Source organism: Dreissena polymorpha, chromosome 3 (assembly GCF_020536995.1).
Source record: "Dreissena polymorpha isolate Duluth1 chromosome 3, UMN_Dpol_1.0, whole genome shotgun sequence".
Lineage (NCBI taxonomy): Eukaryota > Metazoa > Mollusca > Bivalvia > Myida > Dreissenidae > Dreissena > Dreissena polymorpha.
In genome coordinates this window covers 74,361,762-74,387,382 of record NC_068357.1, presented here as the reverse complement: position 1 = coordinate 74,387,382, position 25,621 = coordinate 74,361,762, and the positions used below count along the sequence as shown (strand labels likewise).

General features: G+C 35.5%; 1 protein-coding gene across 8 annotated transcripts in view; it reads left to right on the top strand.

Moving 5' to 3' along the window:
* Nucleotides 1-25,621, top strand: part of LOC127874777 (pleckstrin homology domain-containing family G member 1-like) — a 290,411-nt gene that overhangs the window by 250,408 nt on the left and 14,382 nt on the right. For 7 of the 8 annotated variants that reach the window (XM_052419389.1, XM_052419390.1, XM_052419385.1 and 4 more), the window contains 3 exons: nt 16,803-17,686; nt 24,299-24,399; nt 25,372-25,488. In XM_052419389.1, the coding sequence (XP_052275349.1) occupies nt 16,961-17,686; nt 24,299-24,399; nt 25,372-25,488 (944 nt within the window). In that variant the 5' untranslated portion in view covers nt 16,803-16,960. Of the gene's footprint in view, nt 1-10,462; nt 10,603-16,802; nt 17,687-24,298; nt 24,400-25,371; nt 25,489-25,621 lie in introns of those variants that run through there. The other variant, XM_052419386.1, reaches the window with a different exon arrangement.

Here is a 25,621-nt window from a genome sequence, read left to right as displayed (position 1 = left end):
AAAGGCAATAATTTAGCTGACTTGAAGAAAAAAGTGAAGTGAAGTTGAATTTATAAGCAATTTATTTATGTTGTTTAGTTAATTCATGTCTTCTAGCACCTTATCCGTCGGTAGCATCGCCAGACCGTCGAGTCGTCCGCAGTTTGCATTTTGAGCAGATCATGTCGACATGCCAAACAAACAAAATCGGTAACAGTTGCTTTAATTAGCAGCTAATAAGGCAGGCAGAGAACTTGTTACCGTTAACGATAAGTACCGCGATCTTTTAATCTTTTAATTGGTAGACCGGACCGACCTTAATTGTTAAGAACTTGTTAGCTTTGAATAAAGCCGCATACGGGTTTATTATATTGAACCGTCCAAATCCGTAATTGGCGAAAACAAACAAATAAATTATTGTTTTCAGCTGGCATAAGGATGGATTAAATTGCATGCTAATTGTTTGTTTTTATTACGGGGAAAATATCAAATAATTCAGCCGCGAAAACTTTTTATTAGCAAAAAGTTATTTGTTTTTCTTTGTTCACATTGACGAAAATCACGTGATTATAAAGTTGGCGACGTGACGACGTCCATGCCGAGGTAGGTATTTTATGCCGTTTTATAACTTTTATTACTTGTACAACTTTATATTACTTTTGAAATTTCACTCAATTTCCATACATAATAGCAAGAAAGTTACTGGCGTTATTGTCATTATAATACTCGCTTTATATATCACCGCTATTTCTTTAATTAGGGGGCACTTCTCCGGGTCATCAATTCTGACAGGGGGGCAGTTCTCCGCCCCTTATTAATCAGCAGGGGGGCAGTTCTCCGCCCTATACAAAAACAGTGAGGGGGCAGTTCTCCGCCCAGTGAAAAATCTTTGGGGGGGGCAGTTCTCCGGGGGGGGGGGGGGGGCACTTCTCCTAGAGCCCCATTTTACAGTCAACTGTCATCTGCTTACCAGGGTGGCAAGCAATCAATCATTACTTTTAAATTATTGTTCTGGGTGGCTAGAAAAAGGTCTCTGTGAAATACAATTCCATATGCAAGTAGACCTTGTACCTGGACTGAAAAATGTCTTGTATGTCCTACCTACTGGTGACATGTCTTTTTGATGGCAACTCTTTCATTGATCCACATGCTTTAGCCCCAGCGGGGTGAGTTTAAACATGGAAACATAATCTACAGTGTGAATCCCCCAATTAATTTATTCTTCACCTGATTGACACCTGAACTGTGAGAGTTACGCCTGTACAAAGACTTCTATCCATGGGGATTTTCTGAACTGAAGTTTTTGTAGCAGTTTTATCTTCCATGCTGTTTAATATATTTGGATTAAGTTCAGACTTGTGGATTATACATTTTCATTTGTTTTTGTTACAATATTACAATAATGGCTGTATACTAAATTTCATATTTTATGCTCCCGGTAGGGTGGCATGAGTTGAACTGTCCGTCAGTCTGTCCATCAGTCAGTCTGTCCGTCCGTCTGAATTATTAACAGTGCCCATAACTTTTGCAATATTGAAGATAGCAACTTGGTATTTGGCATGCATGCTTATCTCATGGAGCTGCACATTTTGAGTGGTGAAAGGTCAAGGTCATCCTTCAAGGTCAAAGGTCAAATATATGGCTTCAAAGTGGCGCAGTAGGGGGCATTGTGTTCCTGACAAACACATCTCATGTTTAGACTGAAAATGGTAATTAAATAATCATATGTAATAAAATAACAGACATTTATAATCCGAATTGTCAGCTATTAAATATATTGCCCGGCTAATTTTTCTATTTTACTGAAAACAAAAAAGTTACATTAAACTAAGTAAAATGTTCTAACGTGGTAAAATGATCTTTTCGGGTATTATGCTATTTTTGTGATTTATTTAGAATTATAAGTCTTCATATATGGAAAACGACCAGATCATCTTTTGTTACATTTCTGTATTTAAAATATACATTATTTTGAGACATTTTAACCATAATTTATATAAATTTTCCACATTTATCTTAGGGGACTATTTTAGACAAACTAGACTAAAGTCTGATCTAATCTTACCCAGACCTTATCACAGTGATGCAGACGGTGATAAATGTTTGATCTGCCATTTGTCCTGCCACCTTTGCCAGATCTTGGACTGATTATTACAAATGATGAAGACCTTTTATTTTATTGTAAACACACACTGTCTAAATTTGGCATGTTCTTGAATTTCAGTAACTTAATCAATGAGCAATTTGTTTAAGTGACACATTGCTTTGCTTGACATTGGTTGTCTGCTCGTCTGCATGTCACCAGTATTGAACTTCTACATCAATCAAATTGTTAAATCTGCTATTCAATACTTTGATAGTCAGTGACAGCAAGCTTTCACAAATGCAACTTTCAAAACTTTTGACAGTAAACATTCAATTTCAGACATTTCACTATTCATGCTATTCATACTATGATGATTATCAAGTGTTTTATAAATTGTTCTCGTTGTCGACCAGGACAAAGTATTTGCAATTAAATAGTGAATGTTAAACATGCAGTATATTTCAGTTTATCAATTATCAATCACATGTTTCATATTTTATACCAGAAATTGTATTTACAAGGACAACTCTATATGGCGAGAGTTGAGTGTGAAACTGTATCTTGTATGGAATTGAGTGTACAAGGACAACTCTATATGGCCAGAGTTGAGTGTGAAAATGTATCTTGTATGGAATTGAGTGTACAAGGACAACTCTATATGGCCAGAGTTGAGTGTGAAAGTGTATCTTGTATGGAATTGAGTGTACAAGGACAACTCTATATGGCCAGAGTTGAGTGTGAAACTGTATCTTGTATTGAACTGAGTGTACAAGGACAACTCTATATGGCCAGAGTTGAGTGTGAAACTGTATCTTGTATGGAATTGAGTGTACAAGGACAACTCTATATGGCCAGAGTTGAGTGTGATTCTGTGTCTTGTATGGAATTGAGCATCGATCTGGGAAAACCAGGCTTCATGCATGAGCATAAAGTATTGTCCCAGCTTAGTCTTTGCAGATTGCACAGGCTAATCAGGGATGACACTTTCCACTTAAATGGATTTTTTTGTGTTCAAATGAAGTAAAAAAAAAGCAGTCTTGGCAGAAAGTGTTGTTTCAGATTAGTATGAACGGACTGCACAGGCTTATGTAGGATGATACTTTGTGCACATGCATTAATACCCCTGGCTCATATATAAACGCTCGATTGGTCATTGTTGGCTCGGGTACTACTTACATGCAACCCGGGTACTCTTAAGTATACTTACATGAACCCCGGGTACGGCAAATATACTAAAACGTACTCGGGAATTTTAACGCTAAATCGGTCATTGTCAGCTTTTTTTTTTTAATTAAAAATTAATTATGTTGACATTTATATCAAATTTTATGTTAAATGGCCTCTAAATTATCGAAACTTAAACTCAAAAAGCATGTCGATGCAGTTTTGTTAAAAGAGAAGTTTGTTTAAGATAAACAATATCGTTAAACGGTAATATGTAGGTCGGGAATACAACTCGGGTACAGTCTAATATCGACCAGGTACATGTAAGTAGTACCCGAGCCGACAGTGATCAACCGAGCTATATTAACCCTTTCCCGCTCAGAAGCAAAGTAAAAAAGGTAACGGGCATAGAACCAGAACAGCCTGCGAGTAACTCGCAGTCTGTTCAGGTTTTATACTGTTTGCTGCTCATCAGTATCTAAGGAAATAGGGAAAATTAGAAAATACATAGCCTTTAAAATTTGAATCCAGTAAGAAAGGTCTTAAATTAAATTTAACTTTCTAAGGGACTACATATGTGTCAAAATACACTTCTAAGTGGCAAAAGCTTAAGGAGATTCAACAGTTTTGGACTTGACCCTTCAGATGTTTCATTTCAAATGTAAAAGCAACTTGCTTCACAGTTATATTTATCGTTTGAAAATTAAAGTGATGTGATCTGAATATACATTGGATTATTTATGCAAAAGGTCTATTGATCTTGCAAATGTGTATATATTTATCAATTACCACCACAGGTGTGAAAGATTGATTTTGATAAATGAACAAAATGTAGCACACTACTCTATGCATGTTGAATACAAAAGTGCCTGGATTAGTTTGGGTCAGAGTAGGTACACTTTGACATCATTTACTTCATATCCCAGTCCCATGTTAATATGCAAACATAATAAGTGATTACCAAAGAAGTTGTAAGATCTTTTGAAGTTGCCATACTTGACTGAAGGTCTAACAAATGTGACTGAGAAAAATATTAAATTACCCATGAAAGAGGTACTTATTGACATTGCATTACATATTTTAAATGTAAATAAGTTTATTATTATTCATTGAATTACATATTTTATCATGTTGTTTTCATGGACATTATTATTCCATTAAGTATGGTAACCTTTGAAAACTAGCTGCTATACAAAGTTTGTATCTAAAAAGTAAAGGTTGTCATCATACTTGTATATAAACACAATTTCAGTATGTGTAGTTGCATTTGCAGGATTTGCTCGGTGCATGAAACTGTATAACAATAACTTGGTTATATTTTTATCTTTTTTTCTGTCTTATTGTCCCCTACTGGTGAAACCGGAGGGGACTTATGGGTTGCGCTCTGTGTGTATGTCTGCGAGTCTGTCTGTCACATTTTACTAGATCCTGAAATCACTTCAAAAAGTCTTCTTCATATTTTTTTCATGAAACTTGAAACATGGACAGATGGCAATATGGACATTATGCACATCATTTCATTTTGTTCCTACGTCAAAAATTCTGGTTGCTATGGCAACAAATAGACTAGAAATATTGCTGAAAATGGTGGATTCTTCGATAACTTTTAAAGTTTTAAATATTTTTTCATGAAACTTGAAAGATGGATAGATGGCAATATGTAGATTATGCACGTCATTTCATTTTGTTCCTATGTCAAGAATTCTGGTTGCTATGGCATAGAAATATTGCTAAAAATTGGTGGAGTTTCCAATAGTCTTGTTGTTACTGTTCTGCCTGGACCTATACCTTTGTGCAAATATCATTTATGTTCTCAGGCTATACATATACTTTTCTGTCAAGATGATTTATTTTCTTTCGTTACCTTTAATTTTCTAACCTTCTGATTACTGTTCTTCCTTGACTTATTCCTTTGTGCAACTATGTCTTCTGTTCTGCCTCAATGTTACTATACTTCTCTTTTCACAATGACATGATTTCTGTTCTACATTTACCTTTACTTTCCTGTTCATGCCATTTCTGTTTTTCTTTAACCTTTACCTTTCTGCCCTTGTGAAAACTGTTGTACATGATGATTTCTTCTGAATGATCACTCTTCTAACTTAAACTATACATTTTTAGCTTTGCTGTTTTCGGAGAAAACCCGAGGTATTGTCATAGCCAGCTCGTCGTCCGCCGTGCTAAAACCTTAACAATTGGGCTCTAAAATCAAACTGCTTCCACCTACAACTTTTAAACTTCATATGAAGATGCACCTTGATAAGTTCTACACGCCACTTCCATTTATGGGTCACTAGGTCATATGTCAAGATCACTGTGACCTCTAAAAAAAAAAAAAAAATCTGACAAGCTTTCGTTTTTTTTCAAAACTGCACTCGCAGCCGAGCATTGGCTGTCGTTATGCGGTGCTCTAGTTGTCTAGGTGATACCTCTTCTGTCTTGAACTTAACTTTTCTGTCCAGATGATAACTGCTATTATTCTACTGTGTTCTGCATACGTTGTTCAATTTAAGTGATTGCAAACAACCGTGTTAGTTTGATTCAATTCCCTGATATGAATTTGTACACTTGCCTGTTCTTGGACAACTGCTTTGTTCACCGATCTATTTTACTCTTCCTTAGTTAATTTGTTATTATAAATAAATTAAATGCTTATTCATTTGCGAAACCGGAGGGGACTTATGGGTTGCGCTCTGTGTGTATGTCTGTGAGTCTGTCTGTCACATTTTACTAGATCCTGAAATCACTTCAAAAAGTCTTCTTCATATTTTTTTCATGAAACTTGAAACATGGACAGATGGCAATATGGACATTATGCACATCATTTCATTTTGTTCCTACGTCAAAAATTCTGGTTGCTATGGCAACAAATAGACTAGAAATATTGCTGAAAATGGTGGATTCTTCGATAACTTTTAAAGTTTTAAATATTTTTTCATGAAACTTGAAAGATGGATAGATGGCAATATGGAGATTATGCACGTCATTTCATTTTGTTCCTATGTCAAGAATTCTGGTTGCTATGGCATAAAAATATTGCTAAAAATTGGTGGAGTTTCCAATAGTCTTGTTGTTACTGTTCTGTCTGGACCTATACCTTTGTGCAAATATCATTTATGTTCTCAGGCTATACATATACTTTTCTGTCAAGATGATTTATTTTCTTTCGTTACCTTTAATTTTCTAACCTTCTGATTACTGTTCTTCCTTGACTTATTCCTTTGTGCAACTATGTCTTCTGTTCTGCCTCAATGTTACTATACTTCTCTTTTCACAATGACATGATTTCTGTTCTACATTTACCTTTACTTTCCTGTTCATGCCATTTCTGTTTTTCTTTAACCTTTACCTTTCTGCCCTTGTGAAAACTGTTGTACATGATGATTTCTTCTGAATGATCACTCTTCTAACTTAAACTATACATTTTTAGCTTTGCTGTTTTCGGAGAAAACCCGAGGTATTGTCATAGCCAGCTCGTCGTCCGCCGTGCTAAAACCTTAACAATTGGGCTCTAAAATCAAACTGCTTCCACCTACAACTTTTAAACTTCATATGAAGATGCACCTTGATAAGTTGTACACGCCACACCCATTTATGGGTCACTAGGTCATATGTCAAGGTCACTGTGACCTCTTAAAAAAAAAATATAAAAATTCTGACAAGCTTTCATTTTTTTCAAAACTGCACTCGCAGCTGAGCGTTGGCTGTCGTTATGCAGTGATCTTGTTGTCTAGATGATACCTCTTCTGTCTTGAACTTTACTTTTCTGTTCAGATGATAACTGCTATTATTTCTACTGTGTTCTGCATACGTGTGTTCGATTTAAGTGATTGCAAACAACAGTGTTAGTTTGATTTAATTCCCTGATATGAATTTGTACACTTGCCTGTTCTTGGACAACTGCTTCGTTCACCGATCTATTTTACTCTTCCTTAGTTTATTTGTTATTATAAATAAATTAAATGCTTATTCATTTGCAAAAAATCTCATTGATTTGTTCATCGAGTTTCGCTGTGCTTAACAGTATTGCATTTGATTGCGTGACTAAATGCACTCGTACGTGTAAGCACACGCAAAATACAAGACTGTTTGGTTAGACCGCCATGGCCATGCATGCTCAAGTAATTTGCCAGCATGACGTTGGCATCACATTAAAACCAAAGAATTATTAGGGTATCAATAAAGCAGTAAAAAATCAAGTGTCATATTTTATAATTAAATTTGAATATCCCCTTGATCTTCCCCAATAGTGCCATGTCATTACATTTGGACCCATGTCAATGCATGTTTTATAGCAGTTTTTATCATTCCCCAGTGTTGCATGCTTCTCTGAAGCCTTCCTGAATTATCTTTGTAATCAATTTAATGACACAAGTTTTTCCCCATGACATAATCCTTTATTGGCTTATGCATGAAATGCATTTTTATAAAAAAGATATTATTTACCTTTATTGCTATTTACATATCATAAATAAATATTTGCCCTTCCCCAGGATTTTTTGCAGGCTCCCCAGGTATTGGCCTATGCATGAAATGGATTAAAAAAAACAACAAGCATTTGACCTACATTGCTATTCACATATCATAAATCACTATTTGCTTGTCCCCATGATTTCTTTGCAATCACCTCAGGTATGTTCATGTCATACTTCCATTGCCCTAGGGCTAGGATGCTAAAACATCATAGGAAATTAAGGAAAGGCCCTGCTAGAAATTAATGTAAAAATCCTCCTTAAAGGGATCTTTTCACGCTTTGGTAAATTGACAAAATTGAAAAAAGTTGTTTCAGATTCGTAAGTTTTTGTTTTAGTTATGATATTTGTGAGGAAACAGTACTACTGAACATTAACCATGCTCTAATATAGCCATTATATGCATCTTTTGACGATTTTAAAACCTAAAAATTATAAAGCGTTGCAACGCGAAACGATTGAATAATTTGGAGAGTTCTGTTTTTGTCGTTAAATTTTGTGAAACTACGAAGATTGCTTATATAACGTATAAAATACGTAAAACATGTATACTCGGCGAAATAGCTCAGTAGGCTAAAGCGTTTTTACTTCGGGACTCTGGCAGGACTCCAGGGTTCACTGGTTCGAAATCTACTCTGGGCAATGTTCTTTTCCTTTTTTTAATTTTTTTCTTGATTTTTTTACTGGAGCTTTTATGATCAAATGTTTACATTTATCAATATAAAGCATTTAATGAATAAGTTAAAAAAATGCCAAAATCTGTGAAAAGGCCCCTTTAACACATGAAATGAAAACAGCACATTTTCTCATGCACCATACTGTGTTTTGTTTTTGTTTTTTGTCCAATATCTCATAAGGAAATCTGAGAAATAAAATAGAATTCTTCATGCACTTTATGTGGTTTATTCTATTGATAGCTTACCTTCTGCCTGCAAAAAGTTGCCTTTGTAACTTTTGCAATAGTGTTGATCGATTTGCAGGGTGAAGCCGAAATAAGCATATTGTATTATTGTAAGGCTAATTATGGAACTTTGTTTAAGTGAGTGATGAGGGAGGAAGACATAGGCTGATGTAGATTCATCTTACTTTGGCAGATTATGGAGAAACTGATATGGATTCTGATCAGCTTTCTGTCTGGGTGGTCTTTACTGCAGGATATTAACAGTTAGTTTTTTGAAGTACAGGAGTTTGTTACTTATTTAACCCTTTCCCACTCAGAGGCAAAGTGAAAATGGCTATATGCAAACAGCATAAAACCAGAACAGCCTGCCAGTAACTCTCAGTCTGTTCAGGTTAATATGCTGTTTGCTGCTCATCAGTATCTAAGGCTTGGAAATTAAGCCTTTAAAACTTGAATCTAGTAAGAAAGGTCTTTAAGTAAATTAAACTTTCTATACAAATGTGTCAAAATACGTATCTAAGTAATAAAGGGTTAAGAAATAAAAACAAATCCTGAGAACCTTATGACATAATAGTGACCAGCCAGGCAGCCCCATATTGTATATGGACAAAACCAAAGTCTGATCAAGTTTGGGGCTGCCTCGCTTGTCAATATTATGCCATTTGGCTTGTAGTTGTTTTTCTATTTTTTATTGCACAGGCTAATCTGGGATGTCTGACTTTACTCAATGCATTAATCCCAGTTTTCCCTTGAGCACTGCTCAATTTTATTGGTTGAAAATGCATTTATAAATCCCCAGCTTGTTTTTGCTCCTCTGCACCTTTCCTACCAGGTAACACTTCCCTGTGCTTTGTCTTTATGGGCTGAAAAAAGAGTATTGGAGAAAACAGGAATAGTTCAAGAAGTCTAACAGAACAAAAAACTCTTGCATAGAGGGAAAGAAGTTGGGAGGGAGGGAGGGAATAAAAAGGCAAATGTGCTTTTGACTCACCTCTGCCCCCTCTTGTCTACCTAGGAGTTATTTAAATTGAGATGGATTGGTGTGCACAGGTGACATGCTTCTTGAAATGTGGGATGTTTAATTGATTAGGCAGATTACAGATGAATTCTGTGTATGGCTAGTAAGCAATTAATTCATTGAGTATATAATTACATGCGTTTGATGTATGGATAAACAAAAATAATCTAAGAGGATTGTATTTCTATTTCTAAAATTTGCTAATTTTTATACAATGACATTATGAATTGTATATGATAAAATGGATATCAGCTATTATGTGAAATGTGCCATAAAATATTATGCGAGTATGTATTTAAATTAATTGCAATAAATGTAATTAGTTAAAATGCACTGAATGGGGATTTAATGCTTTAAAAATGGCTGGTCAGGATTTTAAAGTGAACTTCTATGCTGGTAATTCAATTACTTGAAAAAAATGAAAATGTTTACCACTGACATTATGGAGTGTTTGTAATGTTGATGAAAGACGAAAAAAAGTAAGGGAGGGAAGGCTGTATGAATGAAAAACCAGAAACTTTGACCAACACTTTCGTGGCCAAGGCGTCACTTTTGAACTCCAAGCTTCAAGGATAATAATTATGGTTTTGTAACCTTGATGTATTTAGAATGGGTTGTGAAAGAAAAACTAACATCACATCAGAAATTAAGTTATTTGCACTGTGTTAAAAACATTGTGATTTGTTATAACAAAGATAGCATCATGTGGAGTATATATTCAATTAATAAAAATTGTTAAAAGTTTGAATAAAAGACCAAGAGGATTCAGAAATATAGAATTAAGGCAATATAGGTAAACAAACATTGCAATTATGGACACTGACATATGCAACATATGGAAAATTGGTATAACAGGTGATAGATGAAAAGTGAACCAATCTGTATACTCACTGGTACTCACTGGTATACTCTGAACTGATTATGGCTGCAACTCAGTTTGAGGTTGACATCAACTCTCTCTGGGATAATTTCTTCAGGGAAGGTAATACATGTATAAACATAAGACTGATATCGGAGTTGTGACCCTTTGTAGCTAAAAATTAAACTTAATTTCCCTTTATTATACTTTTTTTTGAAGAATCTTCTGTTTAAAGTAATGTTTAAAAAAAAATCAAAGTCTTCTGTGCAATTTTAAGTGCTTTTAATATGTATGATGTTCTGCAATAATGGGTCTACAGAAAAGCTGCTCTTTTGATGGTGCTAATGATTTCTGCAACATTAAGTTTCTCTTTTTAAAGTGTAGTCAATATGAGCAGTTGATTGATTCGAGACTTTCTTTGAATCAGACCACAAAACAAGCCTTAATCAGTTGAACATTGGCTCCTTTATGCGCTATTTGCAGTAGATAAACAGAGTCATTAGCCATGTGCTCTTTTCTGGTTTATTTTTGTACGCATAATGAACACAGTGTGGAAAACGTAATAGTGCAAAAGACATCATTTTACTTTTGATAATAAGTTTCAAGTTATAAAAAATAAAAATTAATGACAGTTTAAATTAATGTCTTAGTTCAAATTTATTTATACGTAAAAGTTTTTCATCTACAAGCAAAATCTTTTTAGACTAATACTAGTGCTGAGATCAACAAAAAAATGTATTAATATCTTCCTGCGATGAATTCTTATCTACTTTAATTTGCGTTATTGACAAAATCTTTGGTTTTTAATGGATGATAAAAATCTTTCTCATAAATGTTAACATTAATGCTCAAATTGTGAGGCACTTCACTTTTGATTTTATGATATGACTGTAAAATTTCTGCATTCAATTTATTCACAATGCAGTGTACAATAGACTTCAGGATGATTTACAGCACAAATTAAAACACATTTAACCAAAATGTCAACATAAAAAAATATTAAGTGCATATAGAGATGTTGGTTGAAGATTAATTTAGAACTGTATGAATTCATGTTTTTGCTGAGCCGTGGAATTCAGATAAATGCTCATGTGGACGAATTTTCGCATGATTTAATATTTACTTGATACTGTCTAATGTGCAATTGCGTGCTTCCAAAGATATCAAAGGATTAGCGCTGCAGTTGTTTATCAGATGTTTAAAATATATGACCATATAGTTGAATGTTGCACTCATTTTCAGCTATTCTGGTGATAAAATGTCTTCAAATATTTGGTTTATTTGATTGATAATCTGCAGTTGTCAGGTATATATTGGTTTCAAATATTTTGCAGTAATTTTTTATAAGACTTATTTAAGAGAAAATCCTATAAATTTTATAGATTTTAGCGTAAATGATAATGCAGAGACAGGTGTAAAAAGTTACTTTCAGTCACAAAGGTACATTCTGATTCACAATGTCGCTGTTTATTATGCAAGTTTTGATTTTTGCCATTGTTCAAATCTCAAGATTTTTTTTTGTTCGGATGAAATGTTTGCTGTTTTCAAAAATATTTCCAACATATTACATTAGTCAGTTAACCGACTCACATTATTCCTTGGATGTCTGGTTTACCAGCTCTAAATGCACTTACTGCTTAACCTTTACCACTTAGGTAGGTATTTTCACGCATCTGTAGTCCCTTACAAAGTTTAAATTCAATTAAATAATTTTCTTACTTTATTTATGTATTTATGTTTTAAAGGCTTCATTTTCAACCCTAAGATACTGATGAGCAGCAAACAGCATAAAACCTGAAGTTACTCGCAGGCTGTTCTGGTTTTATGCTGTTTGCACATAGCCATTTTAACTTTGATTCTGAGTGGGAAAGGGATAAACATGGAGTAAACCACAAAAATTGTTGTGTTGCATGAACTCAAAAACAAATTTATTGTATGCAGGCAAATTTCAGACAGTGCTTACACCTCAAGGAATAGCTGTTGCATAAAAAAAATACCAGTTCCAAAGCTCCAGAAATAGAGTTATCATGTTGAAGCTGTCAGCTTCCTGGTCTCAACAATTCCTGATAGCTCATGTGATTATAAAGTCAGACTTTCCAAGCACCTGTCCTTCTATCCGTGTTTAATACTCATGCTTACATACTGGAAACTTTAAGTCATCAAGCAATAAGCATTTTTAGTTTGAGTATAAATAACAAGAAATATCTTTTAAAAAAAGATATACGGCGTTGATTGTGGTCGATGTTTATGAACGATCAAAAGTTATCTCTATGAGATAAAAAGTAGCGGATGCCTTTTTTCTGCGCAGTTCTTAGCTCCATCACAAGCAAATCAATTACGGGGTGTTGCGCCAGATTTCGTGGCTTATTTTGCTTAATGTGATATTATTACTCAGATATCTATTTTTACAGAATAGAAAAACACAAGAAACATGAAAATAAACGAGTGCATATAGGTCAGCCGGCAATACTCAAATCTTATTTAATTGCATAATTATAGTATAGTGAATTATTGTGCTCATGCTTAATAAACTGGTCTAAATGGATAAATATTTCTAATTAATTTTATCAAAATTGGTCCTTATCATGCAAATGTTGAAAACATATTAAAAATCGATGATTGACATACCACAATAATATCGCCGAATATCTTTATTTAGTATATTTCTGATCAAAACAGACTTCAAGTGCACAAAGTTTACGAGACGGCGTTTATATAAAGATTTCTGCCACTGACCGCACACTGACCTTGATACCTTGCGGATTGGAATGCAATGCATTAAAGTTAGGTAACAATTCTGCTGCTGAAACGACGGCTTGTTTACGCCAACTGTACACGACCAAGGCAACAGCTGTGCCTAAAATATTGATATATCGACAAAGCGACTAAACGAACTATTTATTCCATCAGACAAAAATAGCATAGATTCCAATTTTTTCCTTCAATGAAAAGATCGCAACCCCTTTTGCGAACTCCGGTGATGAACTGTATATAAACTCTGACTTTCACACACTGGCCCCGAATTGACCCGAAACCTCGCGGGTTGAAATGCAATGCAAGTAAGTACTAAATATGAGAATATAGCCTTTAGTATAAACGCTTTTGCGCTGGTAATTCTCTGAAAATAAAAGGTGAACGCACAAACTGTATTTATGTCGAAAATTGATTGTAAAACTGTTCTATCTATTGAGCCTTTTCATTAGAGATAAAATTGTTTCATGCAGTAAAACAGTGTTACAAAGACGCGGATATGTTTCCAATGTTCTGGTGTTATACTCAAATCAGCCAATGGAATAAATGAAGTGTATTCATTTGTACCTAGCCGCGGGAAATTTTATTTGAATATTATTGGACACTTACAAAGGTCAAGTCAGGGTGAAAAGCTGGCTTAATACAGCTTACGCCGAAAAAAATTGACCAATCAAATTGTAGTCTGCAAAGTAACACCAACTTTCATTGGTCAATATTTATGTTAAAGTCTTGTAGTTTTCACACACAGATCTTCTAGGCATTCATGTGGGATTTATTGAATGCAAAAAAAGACTAGAAAAAATATAGTTTTGTTAAAGTTCATTTTTAAATTGCATGTTTCTGAAAGTAAATTTTGGATTCAATTGAAAGCCAGAATATTTCAACATCATAGCTATTTACAGAAACAAAAAATATGCAAAACTGGAAACAAAGTTTTGTAAAAGACTAGCACACTCAAAATTCAAATCTGAGGGAAAATCAGTTGATTTGACCTTGTCCTAAATAATTGAAAGCATCATTTTATGTTTAACTATATATTACTGTTTTTTCTTGAGGAAAACAGATGTTTTCAATCAGTCCATAGTTCTCAACCTTAATTTGACCTTGACCTTATGAAGACTTCATTAGGACAAAAGGGTAAGTATGATTAGCTTATCGTCACCAAGTTGAAGTCACCAACTTGAGTAAATGAGTGTTTATTTAGTTCAATTTTTTTTTTTTAACTTTTATTGGGTTTACATAACTTTTCTATCTTCAATAAAAACATGTAACAGGAACTTTACAGGAAATATCAACCAAGTAGGCTTGGTCATGTAAATGAAAATTTTATATTTCCCCTCATAAACAATATTGCTGGATTGACTTCTAGAATTTCATATCATTTGCTGGGTTTTATTGTGTTTATGCATTTCAATATATCACTTTTTAAGTGCAAAATTTATGAACCAGAAAATTACATCTCCCTTACCACATACCACCCATAGCAATTTATAACAGGATAACTGCATTTAATAAACAAAGACAGATTTATGTCCCTGAATAGAAATTATGCCAAAACTGCATGTAAATTAAATTAAAGGTTAACATCCTATTTCTTGTTTCATGACCAAGTTACCTTGGGACAGTTGTTAAAACTCTAAGAGTGGCAAAGTTTGTGTAAAAGTAGCTAGGTAGGAGAAAAATAACACATAATAATATCATTATGATAAAATAGAGCATGACGTTGGAAAACAGGCCTTAATGCATGAGAGCACAGGCTAATCAGGGACAACACTTTTCCTCTCAACTCAATTTTTGCTAAAAAGAGACCTATTTTAATTTAAAAAAAGAAAAGTTGAAGGTGTTGTCCCTGATCTGAGATGACACTTTATGCACTTAACGTACTTACATTAAGCCCTGTTTTCCCAGACCAAGATTCACTAATGTTGGAGAGAAATGAGTGCATCAACAAATCATAAGGCCTGATACTCCTGATATACTAACTCTTTCAGTGTTTGAACCAAATTTTGAAGGCCTTTGCAAACAGTTTGGATCCAGATGAGACGCCACAGAACGTGGCGTCTCATCAGCATCCAAACTGTTTGTTATTCTGATAGTGTTCTTTGGTAAAAAATCGAAGTAAAATGCTAATTTTAGAAATTTAGCAGACGACATTTTAGCAGAAGATAAATTTCCCAGCATGCAAAGGGCTAAGGATAATACAGGACTGCTTGCCTATCCTGAAGACTATAATTGCAGATATTGTTTATGTTTTGCTACATGGTTACTGTTCTGTTTAATCTGATGAGTGTAATGGCCTCACCTGGGAAGGTGTGTGCCTCACCTTGGAGGTTATTGGGACCTAATTAACTTGCTCTGGTCCTTGATTGGTTCATAATTGCCTAACAGGCAGGGGCGTTGGTGTGCTGGATTAGGATTTCACACCCAATTTATTTTATTTTTTTACACACTAAAGTTTCAATCATACTAAAACATAAATCAACAACATGTAAGTTGTACTAAAATATGTTTGAAGCATTATCTCCAACAAATCTGTCTTCCCTTTACCCCATAAGGAGCCAAGTGAAAATGGCTTTTGCAACCAGCATAAAACCAGAACAGCCTGCGAGTAACTCACAGTCTGTTCAGGTTTTTATGCTGTTTTCTGCTCTTCAATATCTAAGGGTTGAAAATGAAGCCTTAAAAACTTGAATCTAGTAAGAAAGATCTCTCATTAAATTTTAACTTTTTAAGGGACTTCAAATGGGTAAACATATGTATCTAAGTGGTAAAAGGTTCAATACAAATCCAAGTGGTAAAGGGTTCAATATGTATGTAAGTGGTAAAGGGTTCAATATGTATCTAAGTGGTAAAGGGTTTACATCTGCCCCATAGTCTAAGACCAGCTCGAGGACCTGGTCATGATGAGAGGTACAATATAACCATTCCTGTTGTTTATGTTGCTCTAAGCCATTGTTAATGTAAGCCTAATGATTGTTTGCTTCATACCAAACAATATGATCCAGGGGAGAACTGGGGCCTGGTCAGGTGCATTCACAGGTTAGGTGATTTACCCAACAACTGACAACTGCTTTACTCTGTCTAACACCTTGTCAGAACTTTTTGATACTTTTTTGCTTTAAAGACTTGGAAATGTAAACAATTTGATTATGGTTTCTTTTCTAGGTGACATTTTGTTCTTAATGACCTCAGTGATAGGGTTTATGTTATGATAGTTTGGATATATTTGGAAAAAAAGTGATATGTGAGCAAATTTTAACCTCCTTTTGGTCAAAGGTCATTTGTCCTTTGAAATTAAAAGATTTTGATTTTTTTTCAAATTTTTTTACTATTTACATCATGTTGCTTTTTCATCCTCTTTAATATCCTTTAAAATGGACCATGTTTCAATATGCTGTTGTAAAAGGTTCGAAATGTTGATCTACATTAAATTGTATTGTACCGTACTTTTCAAGATTTACCATATCAACAATTTGTGCATGTAATTTTTTTATGTTAGTATTTTTTACAGTTATGTATTTATTATCCTGATTATTTTGTCTCTAATGTTGCACATATTTGTATAATTTCAGGATCTTCTCTTGACTTGACCCCAACCTTGCTAGGAATCTATGACAAGATAGCATCAGCCAATCGGAATGAAGATCAGCCAGACGGGGGCCAATCAAATGTCTTCAAGACCAATGAAAATCTAGAAGATGAAGAAAACAATCAGTGCCATTCACCCCCGATGTTGCCTCGGATAGAGCAGAAGTCTCTCAGCCAACAAAAGGTCCGAGAATTGTATTTACAATCATCGTTGTCTGAAAGGGTTGACTGCAACAAACCTAGCAAACTAAGAATGGACAACACTGACAGCACTGGAGAAATAGACAACAAGAAGCGTCCATTGAGTATTAGTTCCATGTCGTCATCATCGACGTCCTCGTTGCCACGCAGAAGTAAGCGTCCGAACCTGAGTGAGTATGTGGCGTCAGTCACTTCTAGCAAGCTTGATATCGAGAAATTGGACAACCTGTTGTATATTGACGATGAGCAAGAGCATGAAATCCCTGAACAGAGTGCTGATGAATCATCCGAGTGTTCAGACGAAAAGCGTAGATCTGGGGACTCTGATTCGCAGACTTCGATTGACCACCAAGACCGGGACCAATCGGATCTTCAGTTACAAGAGTCAATATCCTTACACCAGTCGGATTCTATTCTGTCTTTCACACCATTGAATTCCGAAAACTGTAGCACAGTGGACTTGTCTCTTAACTCAGATCTGACCTCGTGTGAGAGTGGGCTGGACAGAGTTCAAAGGTCACCCTCAAGGTCATCTCAGCGGTCAGCGGCTGTTTCAAGATCATCATCTCAGAAATCTGGACATTATGTGAGCTATGTCCAGAGAGTCGTATCAGAGTTACTGGAGACTGAAAGAACATATGTTCTCAACCTACAAGACATAAAACAGGTTTGTTTTGCTATATTTAAACCTTTGCATTCTGGGAAATTTGTCTCTTGCTAAAATGTCGTCTGCTGAATTTCTAAAATTAGCATTTTCTTCAATTTTTTTTCAAAGAATACAATCAGAATAGCAAACAGTTTGGATCCTGATGAGACTCCACGTTCTGTGGCATCTCATCTGGATCCAAACTGTTTGCTAAGGCCTTCTAAATTCGGTTCCAGCACTGAAAGCGTTAAATTTTAGCTCATTTGAGAACAATGCGCTAATGGCAAGCATTTGTGAGTGCCTTTTGTCAGTCATTACTTGTGTGTCAACAGCATTTGCCTTGTAAACACTAGTGGCCACATTTATTGCCAAATATTCCTGAAACTTGCTCAGAACATTTGGTTATGATCATTTCTCTGCTTAGATAGATATCCTTCAAGTCTATTGAGAAACATGGCTTCCATAAGGCTGGGCAGGTTTCCATATCTGACTGTTTTAAAACCATTCAAACACTCCAGAAATCACATTTGCTAGCCACTCATAATGAGGCTTTCTATGATTACTTATAAAATTTTGTTGCCATGAGATGATGACAGGCCCCGTGTTCCCAAAGCATTTTTTGCAATCAAAAATTGATTTTGCTTGTAATTGAAAATGGATTTCCATTGTAGTTGATAGGCAAAAATGAAAATCGATGTCATTTAAAATCAATTTTCGATTGCAAAATCGTTTTGTGAACACGGGGCCTGGACTGAGTTCACAAAATTATATACATATGTTTTTTGGGTGTATTGGACAAGCGTCCAAGGGCCTTTGGCCCTCTTGTTGATTGAGTAGCATGATTTAGGTCAAAAGCCTTTGTTTAGTTCGGTTTAGGCTTACCTGAGCACATTGTGCTTATGATGAGCTTTTGTAATGATCTTCAGTCTGTTGTTCGACGTTAGTAGTGCTTTGTGTGTTGTCAACATTTACCACTTGGTGCAAAAAAGTAGGCAACAAGGTCAACTTAAAGAAAAAACTTGTGAATACTCTAGAAGTCACATTTTTTGCCCAGTCCAATCATCATGATTTTAACTTGCTCAGAACATTTGTCAAGTTTAAAAATGATGACTGTGTTGAAAAAATGGCTTCCGGATGTGAGGCAGTTTTTCTTATATGGCTATAGTAAAACCCTGTACACACACTAGAGGCCACATTAATTACCGAGTCTTAATGAAACTTGCCAAAAAAATGTTAAAGTGATATCTCGGCCTAGACCAAAAATGGATATGATCAATGGAATGAAATGACGTATGGTGCTGAGAAGTTTATCCTTATTTAGCTATATTGCAAACTTGTGAACTCTCTAGAGGTCACATGTATTGATCAATCTTTATGAAGCTTGCTCAAAACATGTATTTTCATGATAAATCAACCTTGTTTGACCTTGAACTTCACAGTGTCAGAAACTAGGCCACAAGGTAAAATTAAAGATGAATCTTGTGAACACTATATTGAGGCCACATTATTGTCTTATCTTCATGAAACCTTATAAACTTTGCCCTGAACATGTCTCTGCCAAATTCAAAACTGGGTCACTTGTGATAAGGTCAAATTAAAGAAAAAGCCTTTGAGCCCTCTACTGTTTTTAGCTAATCTTTTTTTTGAAAAAAAAAAAGAGCTATTGTCATCACCTTGGCGTCTGCGTTGGTGTCCGGTTAAGTTTTGCGTTTAGGTCCTCTTTTCTCATAAAGTATCAATGCTTTTGCATTCAAACTTGGTACACTTACTTACTATCATGAGGGGACTGGGCAGGCAAAGTTAGATAACTCTGGCGTGCATTTTGACTGAATTATGTTTGGTTAAGTTTTGTGTTTAGGTCCATTTTATTCCTTAAGTATCAAAGCTATTGCTTTCATACTTGCAACACTTACTAACTATCATAAGGGGACTGTGCAGGCAAAGTTATGTAACTCTGACTGGCATTTTGACAGAATTATGTGCCCTTTTTATACTTAAAAAATTTAAAATTTGGTTAAGTTTTGTGTTTAGGTCCACTTTATTCCTAAAGTATCAAAGCTATTGCTTTCATACTTGCAACACTTACCAACTATCATAAGGGGACTGTGCAGGCAAAGTTATGTAACTCTGACTGGCATTTTGATAGAATTATGGGCCCTTTATACTTAGAAAATTGAAAATTTGGTTAAGTTTTGTGTCTGGTCCACTTTACCCCTAATGTATCATAGATATTGCTTTCATACTTGGAAAACTCGCAAACTATCATAAGGGGACACAGGGAATAATCTACATGCGCGTCCCGCATCTATGACGCACAAATATCGAAATAGACGCATAGTTTTGAAATATGTGCGTCCACTCGGACGCATTGCTGAAAAAGTCCCGTTAACACATACGCGAATCATGAGAAGTACGAACCATCTTGGGTATGAGTCAAAAGTGTAGCGATGAATGCTGAGTTTAACCGAATGAGGCTTGAAGACTGCAACAAGTCTTTTGATTGGCTCTAGTCGAGCCGCTGCTGTATAATACAAACCAATTAGAATCGACCTTTTAAATAGAGTGTGTTATGATATTTTCTAGAGTCCCCGGATGAAGGCCTACTTTAACTTTTTCTAACTTAGTCATAAATAATACAGAAATAATGCCTCCGAAATAGGGTGTTAAAGCTAGATCCAAAACAAATAACTCTAAACTTATTAATAACGGTAGGTCAACGGCTCGCAATTCGGACATTAACAAAATATTATCAGGCTCGCAATTTGGATGTTAACAATAATATTATCATTGACTTGAATCAAGTTGAAATTTTGTAACAGGTTACATTCATGTAACAGACACTTATAGCCTATGTGAAGGCAAACAAGATAGTGATAACCCTGAATTTGTTTTTTGGTTCCAAAATTCACTGTTTTAGAGATTATTAAAAGTTTAATGCAAAATATAGTTATTGAGCTAGTATCACTTAAATGTTCTTCACTACTTGGTATCTTTCAAAATTTGGGACCCATTCTTTTTCAAGTTGGACTCATTAATTTTGGCCTGGGACTCATTGGTCTAAAATCTGTGAGTTCAGGGACCCATAGATAGTAAATTCTAGATTATTCCCTGGGGACAGTAAAGGACAAGTTGCATAACTCTGGTTGTCATTTTTACGGAATTATGGCCCTTTTTTAACTTAGAAACTTTAAATATATGGTTAAATTTTGTGTTTAGATCCACTTTACTTCTAATGTATCAAGGCTATTGCTTTCAAACTTCAAATACTTTCATGCTATCATGAGGACACTGTACCTGGCAAGCTGAATTTTACCTTGACCTTTGAATGACCTTGACTCTCAAGGTCAAATTATTAAATTTTGCTAAAATTGCCATAACTTCTTTATTTATGATTAGATTTGGTTGATACTTTGACAAAACAACTCTTACCTGACATACCACAATAGACTCCACCCAAACCATCCCACACGCCCCCTCCCCGAATCCCCCCCATTTTTTTTAAAGATCATCTAATAAATGACGACCACACCCTCACACTTTACCCCCCCCCAACCCCCCCCCCCCCCCCCCAATTTTTTTTTAAACTTGGTTAAAAAACACAAATATTTATTTTTATTGTTTTATTTTTGAAATACCGTTCAAGAATCCCACTCCCCCCCCAAAAAAAAATATATATATATATATATTTTTTTTTTTTCATTTTTTGGAAGATAATGTAATAAATGACCACACCCCACACTATACACCCCTCTCTACTCCACCCCTCCCTCCTTTGTGATTGAAATTGATATAGGTCCCTTCACCTTTAAAAAGAAAAATAGATGAGCGGTCTGCACCCGCAAGGCGGTGCTCTTGTTCTCGTATTTGTGATACTTGCCTAGAACATTTGTTCAAATAATATCTACCGGTATACTGAGTTTGGGACTGGGTCATGTGGAGTAAAAACTAAGTTACTAGGGTAAATTAAACTTTGATGAACTTTGATAAGACCTTTTGTGGTTATATATTTTGTTCAAGTTCAAAACTGGGTTGCAAGGTAACAAAAACTATGTCATGGGATCATATAAACAAATTTGTTCAAACACTCTAGAAGCCAGAGGTTTTGCCCAATAAAACTTGCTCAGAATATTTGTTGTAAAGAGATCTTTGCAGAGTTCTTAAATGGTTCTTGAAACAAATGCATAAGGTGATCATAACAGTTCAGTTTCTTTAGGTCTTCTGTGAGCATATTGAGGCCTCTTTCTTTCTTTTTTGAAAGACAGAATATTCTGTTGAACAATTGAAATTGTTGAGCTAAACAAGCACTATTTTAAAAGTTGGTGAGGTCAAATTCTTAATACACTATTCATGCAGAATTATAGAGGGTCAATCGAACTATGCCAGTAGAACCAATTATAAAAAAAATGGGCATTCAGCATGTGCAGCAGCAGAAGTAATAGATGATATATCATAATGTAAGTGATTACAGTAACATTTGTCTACAAAAATATTGAAATTTACATCCAGAATTAGAGATTTTCTTCTCTGAAATCCAGAAGTGCTTTAAAAGATATCTTAGCAAAACTAATCTGCAGTCATATTGCCTCAGAAATGTATATGCATCTATTTTCCATCACATTCAAAGAATTCTAATTGGAAGTTGTGTATAAGTGTACATTCTCAACTGCTTACATATGCTATCACAAGAACATTTGTTTCGCCCATCGTTGCTGTCTGTCAATGTAGCTTTTTTACCTTCATGGCTGGAGAGCTCTCTGATGGGCAGTTACCACCGAGATTGGCATGGACACAACAACAACAACCTGTCAGACATGCATGCTGGTGTAACACTCCAGTCCAGTGGTTTCACTGCTCTCTTTGATGGGGGTGTTTTATGGCAGTGAATTATGAGTGATTTATTCTTGGTCTACTGGCTGGATTGTATGATTAACAAAACAAAGCTTGAGTATATAAGCTATGTACACATTGTTTAGTGTTTGTGGGTAAGAACCAACTGCTCTGTTAGCTTAGTTGGTAGAGTACGGAATACCTTTAGGACCATTGTGGTTACACATTAAAATCCAGAGGGTGACAATGCGATAGTACAATGGCAACAATGCAATAGTACGCTGGCGACAATTCTATAGTATGATAGCAACAATGAGACAAAGCGATAGTAAGATGACGACAATGCGACAATATGATGGCTACAGTGGGATAGTACGATGGCGACAATGGGATAGTCGTATCAACATCATATCATCGCATTGTCGCCATCCTACTATCGCTTTATTGTACTATCGTCATCGATGTATCGCATTGTCGCCATCGTGCTATAGCACTGTTTACATCGTATTGTCTCACTGTCGTTATCATATTATTGCATTGTCGCCATCGTACTATAGCACTATCACATTGTCGCCATCTTACTATTGCACTGTTGCCATTGTATTGTCACACTGTCTTCATCGTATTATCGCACTATCACTTTGTCACTATCGCACTGTTGCCATCATATTGTCGCACTGTCGTTATCGTATTATCGCATTGTCTTCATCGTACTATTGCGTAATTGTACTGTGATCATCGTATTATCGCATTGTCACCATTATACTATCGCACTTTCGCCATCGTATTGTCGCACTGTCGTCATTGTACTATCGCATTGTTGCCATCGTACTATCACACTAGCGGATTGTCACCCTCTGGATTTTAATGTGTAAACACGATGACCCTAACGGTATTCTGTAGTAGAGTGCCATACTAGTGTTTGGTGGTTATTCTCAATAACACCCAGCAATTGTTGCTCTCAGCTCAGGAACAACTTACAAGTACTCAAGGTACTTTAACGTATACTACAATGTATGGAAAATAGGCTGAAATGCACCCAGCCATACTCTAGGATACTTTTCATGCCCCCAGTAGGATGGCATACAGCATTCCGACTGTCTGTCCGTATATCTCTGTCCGTCTGGCATTCCGTTTTTGGGACTTTTTTTCCAAAATGCTTTCATATATTACCTGCTATTAAGTGTGAGTTTACCTACATGACTTACAAATGAAGTTTGAGTTTTGTTTCGGTTCATTAATTTTTTGCAAAGTTATGATGTTTTCAATTGGGATATAGCTGCTGTGTTGCTTCAAAGTGCAGTTGGGGGCATTGTGTTTCACAAACGCAGCTCTTTTTAGTGATTTTTTCGTACCTCCTTTACTGTGTAGTTTACTAAAGAGTACCTGGGGTACTTTTAAGTAGTACCTGAACAGATAACAACCAATCCAACTTAAGTAAGTTGTTAAGACTTGTGGTTTAGGTTTTCGAAGACTTCACATAGAGTCTTGCTCTGCAAAAAAAGGGGTTTTATTATACATGTTTGTAAAGGGTTGTCCCAGATAGGCCTGCTGAGTCCTTACCACAGGCTAATGAGAGACGACATTTACAGCCTTATCTGGATGTTTGCAAAGAAAAAACTTCTTTTAAACAATTTTTTGTTTAAATATAAGCAAAATGTGTGGCCCCTGATAGGCCTGTGCAAACTAGACAGGCTAATCTGGGACCATACTTTATGCACATGCATTACGCCCAGATTTCCCAGAACAAGTCTTAACTATCTTTATTTAACACTATAAAGCTAGTATACTCTATGTTCCTTGTAGGGTTATTACGAGTACCTAAAGGCTACACAACCAGAACATCTATCCACAGAGGACCTTATATGTCTCTTTGGGAACATACTGCAGATATACAACTTCAGCTGGTAAGTTTCATAGACCCATTTCAAATGTTACAAGCCGTCACTCCAACCCTATTCCCCAAATGGAGTGCATATGTTAATTGGAGTCAGTAAGTTTGTCCACATAAAAAGCTATACGATTGAGGGGAAAACTAATACATTCCGCAAGCTATTTACTTGGAACTTCAAATACATCATTATTATGAAGTGTGAATGTGCAGGACTTTTTCATGCCCAATCATCAACACATTCTTGAGTTATCTTCCCTTGAATATTGCTGACATTGATTTTCATTCATGTTTGTGACAATCTTTCTTTTAAAGTAAGGACGCCACACTAGAAATGTTTCCTATATTTAGAGGCTATAGTTCCTTTATACATTGAATTATGAGTTTTTACCTATATACATACACATTTCCTTGGGTTTATGCAAAGTTGTTGAGAACTGGATTACGGGGATTAAAAGTTTTTTAATTTTCTTTTGTTGTTGTGATGACTTTGCTATTTTTCAGCTTAAACTTCCCTGTTTATGTCTGAGCCCAGCTTGTGGAAAAGTGTGCGAAGTGTCATCCTAGATTAGCCTGTGTTGTGGGCACAGGCTAATCATAGACGACACTTAGTTCCTAAACTGGATTTTCCCTAAGAAGAGGCTTCCCTTAACCCTTTCAGTGCGGGAACCGAATTTTGAGGACCTTTGCAAACAGTTTGGATCCAGATGAGACGCCACAGAACGTGGCGTCTCATCAGGATCCAAACTGTTTGCTATTCTGATAATATTCTTTGAAAAAAAATCGAAGAAAATGCTAATTTTAGAAATTCAGCAGACGACATTTTAGCAGACGACAAATTTCCCAGCATGCAAAGGGTTAAACAAAAATAACATAAAGGGAAAAGGGGAATGCAGAGGCTAATCTTGGACAACACTTTCCGCACATGTATTATGCCCTGTTTTCCCAGAGTGGAGCTCCTATGTTTTCCTATTGCGGTTTATTGCAGTGAATTCCTGCGGCAGCTGGAGATGTGTGACCTGGAGCCCATCAAAGTGGCCCAGTGTTTTGTCACCAACAACAAGGGCTTTGAGATCTATGCCGAGTACTGTACTAACTATCCAAGGTGAGTTAGCTGTTCATACAGCATCTTGCTGTGTCACTGTGAATTTCTTAGTATTAAAAATTGAGCGTCATTTTGAAAAAGTGGTTTTAATGCATGTGTGTAAAGTGTCATCCAGATTAGCATGTGCAGTGCT